General features: G+C 47.3%; 1 protein-coding gene across 1 annotated transcript in view; it reads left to right on the top strand.

Annotated features, from left to right (window-relative positions):
• Window positions 1–5,352: 5,352 nt before the first annotated feature.
• MCU (mitochondrial calcium uniporter) overlaps window positions 5,353–15,134 on the top strand; it is a 181,378-nt gene continuing 171,596 nt past the window's right edge. Inside the window, exon 1 of the mRNA XM_069071073.1 lies at window positions 5,353–5,514. Coding sequence (XP_068927174.1) covers window positions 5,368–5,514 — 147 coding nt within the window. The 5' untranslated portion in view covers window positions 5,353–5,367. The remainder of the gene's footprint in view (window positions 5,515–15,134) is intronic.

The following is a 15,134-nucleotide window of genomic DNA, read 5'->3' as shown; positions in this document are numbered from 1 at the left end:
TGGTATTTTGAGAAATATTTTCCTGCCATTAAGAAAGGACAAATTCAGAAGTAATAGGTGAGCTCAGCCCTTGCTGAGACTGGATATCTTTGTATTGCCACTGGTTATCCACACTCAGTTGCCTTGGGGGAAGCTTCCTGAAAGAAGGACCTTAAACAGCTTTAAAGGAGTCCTATTTCTGTGAATTGTTGGGTTTTGAATGACTTTTTGGAAATGACAATTGAGCTGAATCAACAGTCCCCAGTCTGGTGGTTGTATATGGACATAACCAGTCATTGTGGGGTGCCATGAGGGACAGCAAGAGTAATGAATTTTTCAGTAGAAAATTCTCTGAAATTTTAGGATTGTCTAACAATTGTGCTGAGGGGACTGCTGGATTTTTGTTTGTTTTTCAGTTGGAATTTGAGTGAGCCACTGCCATTTTGCCTCACAATCAGATTGTGCTGTAATTCTTTGGTGCAGACCACTGAGGGAGGCCCTTGAAAGGACAATGCTAAATTCTCCCCAGAGCCCAGAGACATTTCTGAAATCCAGGCCATGTGTAGCCCATTTAATTAGCTGAAGATAGGCAAGGGCACTGCCTAAGTGTAAAAGGTTTTCTTTCTCAGTCCCAAACTGCAAAGGGTAATTTTCTATCTCTGGTTCCTGAAAAGCCCCAAACACAGGCCCCAGAAGCATTTCCCCAACCTCCGCAGACATGGTGGCTGCTTGGACATGGGAAACAGAGGCCCCATCCAAGCCTAGTTTCCTAGGTCCATTTCTGACTCTGTTGCTTTTGTCTTTCCTCCAACATGGGAGGACAGTCTGGTTTTTGAAACAGTAGTACTCCTGCTCCTGCTAAGGGTAGGAGGGTGGTAACAGTGGAGCCAGGCCTCTCAGATCAGGGTAGAGTCCAAAGGATGAACCCCAGTAGCTACTACACAGCAGTGCTCAGGCCCACAGCAACACTCTCCCAGAATAGGGCAGGAGAGCTCAGGCCCCAGTAGCACAGATCTCCTGCTCCAGCCCTGGAGTAGCAGTTAACCCTGGTGGAGGGGATGGTAGGTAGAGGCATGGGCTCTAGACATAACTGGTCAGCAGGAAAAGTCAGGGGCCTTAGTAGCAGCAGAAAGAAGTGTTCAGTGGGCAGACACACAAGGCCTCAATGAATCAGCCCCCACTCACAAGGACAGCCCTTTGTTTGGGCACCAGTGTGTGCAATGGAAAAAAGCATGCCCTTGTAGCCCACTGTTTACAGCCATGTACATATGAAGCAGCCCCTCCACACTGTTACCAGAACTACCCAATGATCATTAAACAATTCTATCCCAAGAGGCTGTGGAGGACCAAGATGGGGCATAAGAGAGGGCTTACTTCCTGCCAATAAGGAGGAGGTGAAAATGTCTAACCAGCCCCCACAGAAGAATGGGGTGCAGCCCCTCAGGACTCTCTCATGGGGCAAAGATTTATTTATTACTCCATGACACTCCCAAGGAGAGGAAGGTCCTGGTTGATGGATGGCATCAAAGGGCAATTCTCCCTTACCTCTAATGAGGCTTGGTATCTTTGCAGACAGCATCATCATCTTTGTTGTATGTAGCACCAATGTCACAGGAGCTTATCCCCCTAATGTTCATGTCTGGTGATGTGGTATCACCCACTCCATGGCTCTCAATTATTTAGACCTGGGACTTTGTCCTTTCTGGTACTCTCTCAGACTGTGATTGCTTCAGGAAGCTGTTACATCACTTTTTTTTTTCTTTTGCTATGCTTCTGTTTTAGATTTTTTCTCTTCCTTCTTTAGTGTTGCCTCTATCAGGTTTCCTGAATAGTGGAGGTCAGGATAAACCAATAAAAGCCCCAAAGTCATTGAAGTGGCAGAGAGTTCTCTAGAAGGACCATACCATCAAGGAGAATGGTGGTAGCAATCCCTAACAGGTCCCTTCATGCAAGTTAGATCAGTTATTCCTTAAGAGGTATGGAGACCTTTCTGGAGACTTGGTTGCCTCAGAGGGCTCAGAATGTTGCTCTCACTTCCTCATCGCCTGAGTACAAAGCAGCTACGGAGAGTTCCAGAGGAATTCTGGGGCTTGACTGATGGATCAAGATGGGTCACTCAAGCAGAGGAGCTCACTCAGCTGAATCCACATCACCTGTCTTTGCAGAATAACCTTCTCCTGCTCTTTGTTAACTGCTGAATGACCTGCAAGTGTTTCACCCATCAGAGGGCTGACCCAAGGTGGGACCAGCCCAGAATACTCCATACAGGAAGATGACGTTACCAGCATATTCTCAGGAGGTCATGCACTTTGAAGGACCTCCTCACAGTGAGAGATGGTTCCTTTCAAACCACATGCGGTATCTCACTTAGTTCCCCTTGTCAACAGGGGCTGTTGTTTGTGTGCTGCCTGGCCAACCTGCTGAAGGCAGGGGTTCAGTTTGTGGCTGCCACAGTAGAGATTCTCTGTTGTTTCACTAATTGACTCTTACTGTTATTGAACTGTAGTTACTAGCTCCTGAACAGAATGTGCCAGCCAACCCAGCTAGCTGGCTTTGAAAACACACAGCCCAACAAGAGTGCATTCCTGGTTGCATTTTCCCATGGCCATATCCATGACTTGTGATTTCCATTTTGTGCAAAATCTCTCAACCAAGACAAAAGGAAACATCTATAACTTATACTATTAGAACATTGCCTAAGGTTTGCCATTGTCCATTGTGACCTTGCTAGTAACTATGGAGGAGGAATAGGTAGAAGGACATGAATCCAGGGCTTTCTGACTCTTAATCTCTAGAACCCCCTGAATGTTCCATAACCCAATAATAACACAAAACTGTAAGTTTACAAGGTGATCCCCTCACAATACCTCTGTGAGATACATATTATAAAAATTGTTACCCCGTTTTCCAGATGAGGAAACGGAGGTTCATAGAGGTTAAGTGACATCCAGGGTCATAGATCAGTAAGGGTCAGAGCCAAGATGTTGACCTAGGTATCCTCTCACTCCGTGTCCTGTGTTCTTTCCACTATACCAGGCAGTTTCACCATAACAGTAATTCACATCACATAGCACTTTCCTCACAACAGTCTTCTTTCAGCTTTAGAATGTAAGGGGCTTAGTAGTGATCTAATCTGGACATAGAAAAGGAAACTGAGGTCCAGAGAGGTTGCTTGCCCAAGGTCACGTGGGTAAGTACAACAAAGCTAGAGTTTGAACCCAGACCCTTTTTCCAATTAATTAACCTCCACTTTACAGATGAGGAAACTAGGCTCTGAGAGACTAAGTGATTTGCTTATGACCATATTGCTAGTCAGTGTTTGACAATATGGAACCCAGGCCTTCTGACTCCAAAGTCAGCCCTCTGTAACATACAAAAGACATTTTTTGAAAGGTAGGTACAAACTTCTTAGGGCAGCTAGGTCGTGCCATAGTGCACAGAGCAGAAGACTCATCTTCCTGGGTTCAAATCTAGCCTCAGACACTTACTAGCTGTGTGACCCTGGTCAAGTCATTTAACCCTGTTTGCCTCAGTTTGCTTATCTGTAAAATGAGCTGGAGAAGGAAATGTCAAACCAGTCCAGTATCTTTGCCAAGAAAACCCCAAATGGGGTCAGAAAGAATCAGACATGACTGAACAACAACTAAAAGATCTTCTTGGAGGTTCCCTTCAGTTCTCTTGTCCACTTACCAGGGCATTCTTGCCAATGTACAGATCCAAATGTCAGTATGACAGCATAGAGGATGAATTTCCATACATGGAGAAATAGGGGAAAACTAATACTATTGGAGGAAAAAAAAACCCAGAAGGAAGTAGGAGTGGACAACACAGCTCCACATTCCTATTTGGGTTTGGCTAGAGCAGGGGAAATTTAAAAATACTGCAGCAACCTATAAGGAATAGGGAGCAGAGGAGAAATCTGCCTGCAGGATTAAGTCTTTACATGCAGTTGGGATGAATCCTCAGGAATGGGAAGAGCCTAAAATGAAGCTCATCTGGGAATGTGACAGACCTCCAAATGTCTGTCACAGACGGACAGCTGGCACCAGCTGTGTTGTGGTGGTCAGAGGCCTGCAATCTCAAGTTCCATTGTTTTGCAATGTATAATACCTCTTGGTGAACAGCATCATGTACTCCTTTTGAGAAGCCAACCTTCTTATCCTTTGGAAAATTCATGATCTGCTTCTTGGTCAGAGTTTATCTATAGCCTCAAGAGTGGGGGCTCCACCTGCATATTACAGTTGTATATGAAGGTCTTACAAAAAAATACATTTAGGCAATGAAACCAGAGACTTTCCAAAATGCAGATGGGTGTTCTCACTTGTCTTCTTGAGTATTTTCATGCTACATATTTTTAAAGGGGAGCAGGAAAGCTCCAGCTCACAATAATAGGCTGACAGCAGGAAATCCCCTCCCAAGGAACATTTCAAGACTAAAATCTCCTTTCAAGGAATTTGTTAGGCAGCCTCTCACTATCTTTATTCACTGTGAACTTTTCACTTGAGGTGACAGATATCATTCACTCAGTAATATTTATTAAAGCTAGGTGCAAGAGGAAGTGATTAATAATTGATCCATAATTTATTTATTATTTTAGTTATTATATGTAGGTTATATGGCAATTATATATTTTTCAAAAAATCTTAACAAAACACTTTTTATGTTTTTACATTGCTTTTCTATAGTTCCTTGAGCACACAGTACGTCCAGTGTCAAGGAAAATAAAGAACACGGTTCCCAGGGAGTTTTTGTACAGGGCTGCAAAGGAACTGCAAAAAACCCAACCAAGCCTTTGAAAACATACAAGTCTGACTCCTCGGGAATGGCTGGTACTCAGTCTATGCCTTGATATCTTAATCGTGTTCCTACCCCTCCTACATTACAAATCACTGTGGCATGTCTCCATGATGCCAATAGATTAAACTGCCATCAATTATGACTGCTAGCAATGGGTATGTCATAAAGAATCACTGCATCCCTAGTTAATGATTAGTTTTACTGGTGCCTCTTTTTTTTCTCCCAACTTAGAAAATACGCCCATTGCAGAGCTCTGCAAAACGTCTCTTCCTTACCTCAGTAATCCTGAGCATAGGTCTACCCTTGAGAAGCTTTGCGGGGCTACAGAGGCTGTTCAGGGGGGCTTGAGTGCCAATTACCGGTTCCCTAGAATTTGCCCGTAATTGACCATGTCCCACTATAGGTAACTCGGGTGGAGACTGACAGCCTCCAATGTTGCCCCTGCTGGGTTTCGATTGGGCTCTTCGCGAAGCCCCGCCTCCCATACGCGAGCGAGTCCGGCAGTTGGCCCGGCGCGAGTGAATGGCGGGCTTTAGCCCCGCCCTAGCCGTCCGCTGCGCTGCCTAGGTCGGCGCCGCTTCCAGTTGAGAGATGGCGGCCGCCGCAGGTAGATCGCTCCTGCTGCTCCTTTCCTCCCGGGGCGGCGGCGGGGGCGCCGGCGGCTGCGGGGCGCTGACTGCCGGCTGCTTCCCCGGGCTGGGCGTCAGCCGCCCCCGGCACCAGCAGCACCACCGGACGGTGAGGGAGCGCGCCCGGGAGCCGGGGCTGGGGGCGGGGCGGGGCTGGGCTGGGCTGGGCTGGGGAGCCGCGGCCGCCGGGCGGGCGGGCTGGCAGGCAGGCCGGCCGGCTGGCCGCTGGGGCAGCGGGCGACTTCCCTCAAGTCGCCGCCAGCCGGGTCCGGATGGCGGCGGAGGGGCCGCGGTGCCCTTCAGGCGGCTGCGGCCGCGGAGGGCGGCGCAGGGAGGGAGGGAAGGAGGAAGCGGGTTGCAGGAGGAGGGGCGGCGCGCCTGGGATGTTCCCGCAGCCCGGGGACAGCGGGGCGGGGAAGGGACGGGGCACGGACGGCGCCCAGACGGAGCTGCCGGCCCCGCGCTCACTCCTGCCGGCCGCCGCAGCCCGGTGCAAGTTGTGCCGCCTGCTGCCCCCTGCCCCCGGCTGCCCAGGGGCACTGCCCCAGAGAGGACAACCGGCGCGCACCCCGGGACCCCGGCTGGGGGCTCCCGCTGGCACAAAGCACGACAAACTTTGTCCTCCCTGAGACTTGCTGGCGTCTGGGCGCGGGGGACAGCTCCCCGGGGAGGCTGCTGCAGTGTCGCGGAGGGAGGGAGTCAGCGGGGCCGGCCGCGGGGGTCGAGGGCCAGCCTCTGGCTGGCCAGGAGGGGGGCACCCCGCAGCGCGTGGGGACACCCCCGGGGAAGGGAGACCTGGCTCCGGGCTTAACCAGTTGTTGCTGGTGGGTCTCCCCGAGCTGGCGGAGGGGGCAGCGACTCCACATCATGGGATGTGTGCACGTGTGCTCATACCGCCAGATTGGTACGTACGCACACACCTCGGGGTACACCCAGCCTTCCACGTCTATCCCAGCGGGGTATTCTTGGGGTATTTTTTTTTTTTCTTTTTAAGAAGTGCCCGAGAGCAGCCTGGCCTCAGGAGTCAGTGGCTCATCCCTTGCATTGCCCATACCCATATGTACTGGCCCCTAACCAACTTTTCGAGTAGCAGTGAGTGTTGGTTTTTATGTTCAAGGCTGTAGTGGACAGGAGGAGGTCTACGGAGACTTCCCTTCTGACAAGAGAGCCCCTGGACATCCACAACCGTAGTGCTAACTTGGACCAAGTCGGGGAAGGAGAAATCTAACGGGGGCTGCCTAGAGAGCTCATCCTCTGTCGCAGGGCATCTGAGCTTAGATGATAAAGTACTCTGAAGTACTCTTACAAGTTCAGAGCGTCGGGATTGCTAGAAGTCTTCTTCATATCTCGACTTCAGAGCCACCCTGCCCCAATTCTTGTGCAAACCAAGCCCCAGATCTTCACATTTGCTGTAGTAATAGTCCCTGTGTTAAAGCTCTTGGGTGAAAACAGAGAGTTTTTGTCTTTAAAGAGTTCGGTCTAAATGTGCATTTTTTTTAGCCCCTAGTTAAATGTTTCTGACAAATATCTGCTCAGAAAATCATTCTATTATTTTAAAAAAGTTTACCACCTCTACCCTATGTATGTTCTCTATATTTTAAGATTGTGCAAAGTTACAAGAGTGATGGATGAATTTTGATCTGTTTCTGTCTGTTGCATGTGGTGTTTGAGTACACCAGAACCTGTGTAGGAATTATGTCCCCCCGGGATTGGGGTGCTGCATGTTTGTGACCTCGTCTGGGTCTGGGCTTTGCTTGGGAAACTGAAGGGATCATTGGGAGACTATAAGGTTCACCCCAAACTGGCATTTAGACTACACATAAGGTCAGGATGCCTGCTCACGTTTTCTTCTGTGATTGTGTAAATGATGGTTTGGTAACAACTTGCATTGGAACTGAAACGTGTTCTTCAGATTTCCTTCTTCTTTATGGATATGCAACATGTTGACTGTTAGGAACTTTTTAGTCCTTCACGTTATTCCGAAGAATGAATTTAAGTGGCCGATGAGTGTTGGACGAAGACAAACAGCCTCCCAGATAGGATAGATATTATTTTTAAAGATGCCTGAGATTTAATTTGAGCCTTTCCAAGGAGACACTATCTGTGGACACTAGATGGCACCCTGTATCGGACCCAAGCATTTTGTTTAGGTCCGGATTGTATCCTTCCCTCCCCCTTTTCTATAGGTGATAACTATAAGTGAGATTAAGTTTTAGAGGATTTGAATGGAACCTTATCTTTGCTAATCTTGTTTTTGCTTTTAGAGGAAGACAAATTCCTACACTATGCAAAACACGGAATGTACTCAGGTGTGAGAGAGGCCTGGTTATTTGATTATTAGTTGAATGACAGCATGCAGATATATGTAGTGAAGACATTGGGTTCATCTATATACAGCTGTCAGATCACAGGCAACAATTTGACTTTCCCGATTAGGAAAACATGCCTAATACATTAATGCTTGGCTGTGTGCATGAGAAAAATTTAAAACTGCAATAAAACATTTGGGGCAAAAGGGGATGTTTTGAGTCAACTGCCAACTTTGAGCGAGATTAAGTTTTGTCCTCTTAGCTCCTAGAAGGCAGGATCTATTTTTACCAGTTGTTCATCATGGCACCGGGTGTAGTTTTCCTTCCTATTGGAGCATCTGGCTTCTAATAATATAGAATTCCCTTCATGAATGTGCCAAGCCTCCCATCCCTGCTGCTATTTACAAGATAGTTGTGGGGGATTCGACTTCTTTGCCTCGTGAGTCGTAGGAAGCCTCTGCTCACATCGAGTGGCTGTCCGGCCGCTCCACACAGCCCTTATCACTTCCTAGCAGTCACCAGATGTGGGACATTGCCAGATGTCGTCACTTGGGCACGTATCATACTGTGTTTGTGGTGGCTCCACTCCAGCTGCCTCTATGTGTTACCCTGATGATGCCCTCCTCCTGTCTCCTGCTAGAGTGACCTGGCTGCAGAAGCTTGGCAGTAGCTCCCCATTGCCTGTGTACCCATCTTCAGCCCATTCCTCCTCAGAGAACCCTCCATCATCTGGTTCTTCTTTACCGGTTCAGCCTCATCTTCCAGGATTCTCTAGTGGAAACCCTCCTTTTTTAGTCAGATCCGGCTCCCTGCAGTTCCTAAAATATACCATATGCTTTTCCACAATCACACCTTTGCTCATATGATACTTTTATGCTTGAATTCCCTTCTCTTCCCCTCCCCCCTCCCATCAGTTCCTGCTCTTCCTTGTAGGCCCAGGTCAAGTTATACCTTTCTCCATCTAGAGTCTACAAAGGAATCTGGCTAACTTCACACACACACACACACACACACACACTCACACACTATCTCTCACACACACACACACCCTTACACAGTCTCACACACACTCTATCACACATACTTTCGCGCACACACACACTCTTACACACACTTTCTCACACATACTTTCATACACACACACCCTTACACAGTCTCACACGGTCTCACACACACTCTCACACATACTTTCTCATGCACACACACACTCTCTTACACACACTTTCTCACACATACTTTCTCTCATACACACACACACACACACACCCTTACACAGTCTCACACAGTCTCACACACACTCTCACACATACTTTCTCCCCCCCACACACACTCTTACACACACTTTCTCACACTTTCTCTCACACACACTCACATACTTTCTCTTTTTCTCTCACACACTCACACATTCTCATATACACATACTTTCTCTCTCTCTCTCACACACAAATACACACACACACACACACACATATACACCCTCCTTCACAGTCATGGAATTTTAGAGCCAGATGACCTTTGCAGAGATTTCTTGCAACCTTTCTAATTTAGATTGTGATCCAGAATGCCAAAGTGATTTGCTCGAGCTCCCACAGTTATTAATGGGTCCAGGACTAGAACTGTGTCCTTCTGCCTGCCAATCCAGTGTCATTTCTATTCTGTAAGAGGTGGTGTGATTGCTTGGAAAGAGCACTGGCATCAGGAGACATGGGTTTGAATCCTGCCTCAGATACGCACTGGCTGTGTCATGAGAGCCAAACCAGTTATCCTGTTAGAGCCTCTGTTTTCCTCATCTGTAAAATGGGGCTGATAGAACACTGGTAGACCCTGTTATCCAGACTGTGATCTTCATTGGGATGGCTGCTGAGCTTGTCCATAAGTGCACATATCAGGACAGACGCTGTATATGGACAGTTAACCCAGACCCAGGGTTGAATAGCAGGAAAGCTGGATTGAATTTGGGAAGTCACGGAAGGCTTTTAATGAATGACCCCAAGCTTCAGCTTGAAGAGAAGACTGCCGCATTTTAACATCCTTGCTCTTCTTTTGATATTCACTGGTTGTCAGTCATTGAAGAATCAAAATTGCAAATGGAGAAAGACTGGGAGGACCAGAGGAAGCCGCAGTATATTGCCAACAAAGAATTATTCAGCCAACATTTATTATGTAACTACTGTTTGCCAGGCACTGGAAATATAAGACCCAAATGAAAGCAATCCCTATTCTCGGGGAGTTTATATTCTAAGAGGGGCAGGAGGGAGAGTAGACAGCATGTACATGTAAAATAAATATGACACATATAAACGTGTGTATATATTCACACATACATACATAGATCTCCCTTATAAGCTTTGAGGATCCTTATCCCAGTTTCCTGTCCCACAGGTTAGTCTTAGGTCCCAGAACAAGGCTACCTTTCCCCTCTCAGGGTTCTAGGAATACCCCAGTGAGCCAGAGATGGTATTGTAATGCCATCAGTTTGAGATACACTCCATCGCCGCCCCCACCCCAGGTGTGTTATGAGGTGAGAATCATTTTAGTTATCCAATATCAAGTAGCTGTTTAGAAAGGGGAATTTATGAAGGTATGAGAGTATGAACAGTTATTTCAAAACATTCTGCCTTCAAAAGTCTGTGACACCATCTCCCACAGTCACATACAGAGACCACGGGAAAGTGGGCTTGGGCTTAAAGAACCCATGGGGCAAAGGTGTAATTCACATGCTTGTTGCTGGGAGTCTCTTTGCCCATTTGTGGGGAACTCAAGAAGCTCTTCTTAGGCATGACAGAGTTGGGGATTTTTGGTTTCGTTTTGCTGGGCTCCTCATGGAATTGTGAATTTATATCCAGTCTTGTCTTGCCTCCCAATGTACACACTGCCATCAGCTGACCTAGAGATGCCACCAGAATGTCCCTGGGTAAGGCAATGGTGGAAGAGAACTAAGCCAATTCCAAAGCCGACCTCCCCCCCCCCACACCCCCGCCCCCAGGTGGTTCCTTTTTAAATGCCCCTCTTGCTCCAACTTTTCCAATGATTTCATTGCCAAATAGCATGGTAATTGTAGATGACCCCTAGGGCTCGGCCAAGTTTGCTCAGCCTATCTTAACACTGTTCTTGTGCAAAGTCACTCTAGTTCAAGGACTTTTTGCACTTAGTCTGAAATCTCTGATTGAGAATCTTACCACTTACTTTAGTTGGGGTGGGGTGACTTGATTGGGTACATTTACAAAGTAAATGCAAAGTATTTTTGAGGGTGAAGTGCTGACAATTGGGGGGCAGTGGAAAGCACTCTTACAAGAGATAGTTTTTGAGGTGATCCTTGAACAGAGCTGGGAATTCCAAGAGGTGGAGATGAAGAGGGAATAGTTGGGGATAGCCTGTGGAAAAGCACTGTGCAAAGGAGACAGTGTCATATGGGGAACAGCAGGCAGAACGGTTTGGCTGCAATGTGAGGAGCAGAAACGGGAAAGGCGTCTGGAAAGCTCCATTGGAGCCAGACTGTGAAGGACTTTAAATATCAAGTCAGTATTTTATCTGAAACTTCTTGAGCAAGGGAGTAACACGGTCAGCTTGGGCTTTAGCGTATCAATATGGCGGCCCCATGGAGGACTCAGAGGGACTAGAAACTCGAGCAGAATGGGGAGACCAAGTAGGAGGCTGTCCTAGGCCACGTCGGAGATGGTGAAGGTTTGGACGAGGCTGTTGTCTCTAGGGTGGCTGTCCCCATTCTTGGAATGCCCTCCAGTCTTACCCCTCCATCTTGGCATCCATCCCTGGCTTCTTTCAAGGCTCAGCTCAAATGCTGCCTTCTGCAGGAGGTATCCATCACTGGTCTTCCCAGCCGCCAGAAGCTTGCCTTTCTTTCCCTCTCATGTATCTTGTATGTACCTATTAATTTTCACATTTTCTCCATTAGTATTTAAGTCCTTGAGCACGGGGACTGTTTTGTGTTTTGGCCTGTCTTTGTGTTCTCAGCCTTTAACCCAGTGCCTGCCCATAGTAGGTGCTTAATAAATGCTTCTTGAGTGTTCTGTGGGAGAGAAGGGAGTGGAGAAGCGCAGAAGCAGGGGCTCAATGGATGTGCATTTTGGGAAAGGAGGTATTCTGTTTGGAGAGGAAGAGTGAGGATAACAAAAGGAGGAGCCTCAGATTATGACCATAGGGTCTCCGGAGGCACAGAGGAAGGCCTGGAGCCACATGGGGTGGGTGCTCCGATAGGGATGGCCTGGACAGTAGTTATAGGATGAAGTGCACTCTACACTGTTGTCATGAGTGCCTGTCCAGGTGGGTGCACAGATCCACTCAGGTGTTCGGTGACCTGCCGAGGCCCTTATGAAGAGATGAGGCTTTTGGAGTGCTTTACAACTCTTGAAATGCTATGAAAATGTCAGCTACTGTTGGCAGGCCTGCTCCCGAAGGGACAGAGTCCTAGAGAGATGAAATGATTGGCCCAAGGTCACCTAGCTAATTAGTGCTTGGGATAGTGTTAAAAGCCAGGTCTTCCAGCTTCCAAACTCTGCTTTCCGTGGTTTATCAGGAATCATTGTGGTACTTTCTCCAGGAATGCTGAGTCTACAGATTGAGTTTTCTTATTTATGGTAAAAAACAAGCTTCTTTTCCTTAGGAGTTAAACTCAGACTTGCCTGATAACTCCCGTCATTCAGGTCAAACTCCTTGCCAATTGTTTACAAAATCCAACCTCTCTGGTTGGAGCTGCAAAATATCTATTATCTCTTCATCTGTTTCCTTCAGTGGAATTTGTTGAATGTTGGTAGTAAGAAGACTGGGGGGAAAAAGGATGTTGATCTTAAGAAAAGTAGTGTATGATAGCTATATTGCCTAATAATTCAAGGATTACGGTGCTCCATGGATCTCTGATTTCATGGGTGATCTTTGTAGATATGGCTCGAAAGCCAGCGTCCTCTTAATTCAGATTCAATGGTGGATGAAAAAGACCCAGCAAGGAGGCAGTGGCAGTTGGCCTCCTCTCCATTCGGATACTGCATCTGGTCAGTCAGTCATCAGGGCATGGTGACTCAGGTGGTCTCAGACACCCACCATGCCTGAGAAGCTCCAGCTATGGCTCCAGACCAAGATGCTACATTGGGAAGGCTGAAGCCAGTCAGGTTGGGCGGGGAGAGGAAGGGAATGTATATCAGGAAACAGCTGGTCCTATGCCACTGATGTTACTTTTCCTACTTGTGTTGATCTTTAGCCCTCCATGCCATAATAGTCATCTTCCTGGGCTGGATGGCTTGGGTGGCAAGTCTCTCAGATCTCATTCCAAGCGGGGCTGGACAACAGACACAGAGTCCATTTCTGGGCCTGCCCTCAAAACCCTTCTGGCAGGTTGGACTTAAGGTTTGTGCTCTGCTGGCCCAGACATCAAAACCTGGGGTTGCCTCCATGCCATTGTGAGGCCTGAGAGTAAAGTGCAGGCACCGAGTGTTTTTGACACCTAAACATAGTGTGTGATTGTGTCTGATGGAGGAATGAAAAGAAATGAGAACTGCCTTTTAGTCTTGGATATTCCTATCCTACGGTGGCCCAGCAGAGCCCACCACGACTCCGGTGTCTTCAGTGGAATTCTAGGATCAATGTCACCAATGTCTTTATGCTGGCATGATGCCTGCTGGGCGTTTGTATGTGAGCTTCTTTTGCTTCTCCTAAGGACTCAGTCAGGCAGAGTGCTTAATCTGTAGTCAGAAAGCCCTGAGTTCAAATTGTGCCTCTGATGTTTACCAGCTTTGTGACCATGGGCAAAGCTATTTTTACCTCTGGGAGCCTTGGAATCTTCATTCTTAAAATGGGCTAACAACCCCTACTTGTAATACCAAAGTTGTCAGGAGGCCGAGATAAGGTATGTGAACCACGGTGCCAGTTTTAAAGCTCACTCCACATGTCACCTCCCATGAGTAGCTCCCAGATTGTAAAAATAAGCTGAAGAAGAGAACTTTCTACAAGTCTTTTCCCCTTTAATGATTTTTTTTAGTGGGAGTCAGGGTGGAACTGGACCTTTGATTCTACTGGCTTAAGGAACTACCAGCAGGGAAAGTCCCTCAGCCAGTTCAGATCGGAACCTGCTCTGCCATTTATATCCTTAGAGATTATTTCCGAGCCTTGAAAGGTTAGGGACATGTGCAGAGGTCATATGTGTTACAGGATGCAAAGTCTAGCTTTCTGGGCGACTCCAGGCTGCTCTCAATTATAGTATTAAGCTGGTAAATGGCTGCAGTAGGTAATAAAGGGTAATTAAGTGGGGTTTTCAACGTTATTACTGTTTTTTCATGGATGTGCACCAGAGAAAGCCACCAATAAGTTCCCGAGGAACGTGTACCTACAAAATCATTAGGCCGTCAAATGGCCAATCCTGGGATGGAGATCTGCTCCCAAATAGGGCTTTACCCCAGTGAAGTTATTGGTAAACACTAGGAAGGAGGTGCTGAAGAAGGTCCCATCCTGCTTCAGAGCCTGTGAAGGGGAAAAATGGGCCTTTGCATGTTAGTGCTGAATGTGGAAAGTGAGGGAAGGAAAGGATTCTGCTTCTGTGGCCACAGGGACATGGAGAAATGTGGCATGTCCTGAGGAATTAGTCTCAGGGCCTCGAGGCCACCTGTGGTCCTCTAGGTCCTCAAGTGCAGCCCTTTGCCTGCTGATCTAGAGGGCTACATGGGGCCATATGTGGTCTTGAGGCTGCCAGTTCCTCACCTTAGCTGGATTTTGTTGCTGTCTTGATAATCTTAGGACGAATGTGCAAAACCCAGATTTATACATGGGGAACATTTTAACCAGGATCCCTTTTAGCTTTAGATGTGTGATTTTAAATAAACAAAAGGATTTTCTGTGTTTGTTCCATTACAAATTAGTTGGTCATTATGATGCTTTGGATAGAAGCGACCATGAATTCTGACCTTAACTGTGACGGAGCCAGGTAGTTTAGGTGAGAGGGGAGGGATAGCCTTGGGGGGAAAAAGAGCCTGTGGGCTTGGAAGATAAATGAGTCAATTTGTGGAGTTCAGAGTCTGAGTGGAATGCTTTCTGGGATTTCTGGGCCAAGAATGCAGTCATGGTTGTGTGAATTATGTAGGAAGGCTTTATGCTATGGTAGAATTCAGAGCAGGGGTGAACCGTAAAACTCCTCGGGTTCAGGACCTGAAGGGCCCAGTGACGTGCCCAGAATTATGCAGGTGGTAGTAAGTAGCCATTAGGACAGAGGTGGGGAACCTGCAGCCTTGAGACCACGTGTGGCCCTTTGACTGAATCCTAATGCAGGTTCTCCACCCTTACATTAGGATTTGAGCCCTGGTCTACTTCCAGAGCAGTGCTCCATTTACTGGATCCAACAGGACTTTCTTTTGAATTGAATTGAATGAAATGGAATTGTTTAGATTGAGTGCTTATGGAAACTTTAGCTGATTTATCC

The sequence above is a fragment of the Petaurus breviceps genome, unplaced genomic scaffold, assembly GCF_028583685.1.
Source record: "Petaurus breviceps papuanus isolate PSGF00001 unplaced genomic scaffold, PetGlider_PUasm1.0 90825, whole genome shotgun sequence".
In the NCBI taxonomy this organism is placed as follows: Eukaryota; Metazoa; Chordata; class Mammalia; order Diprotodontia; family Petauridae; genus Petaurus; species Petaurus breviceps.
Note: the sequence above shows the minus strand (reverse complement) of the source record. Positions and strands in the feature narration are given on the sequence as shown.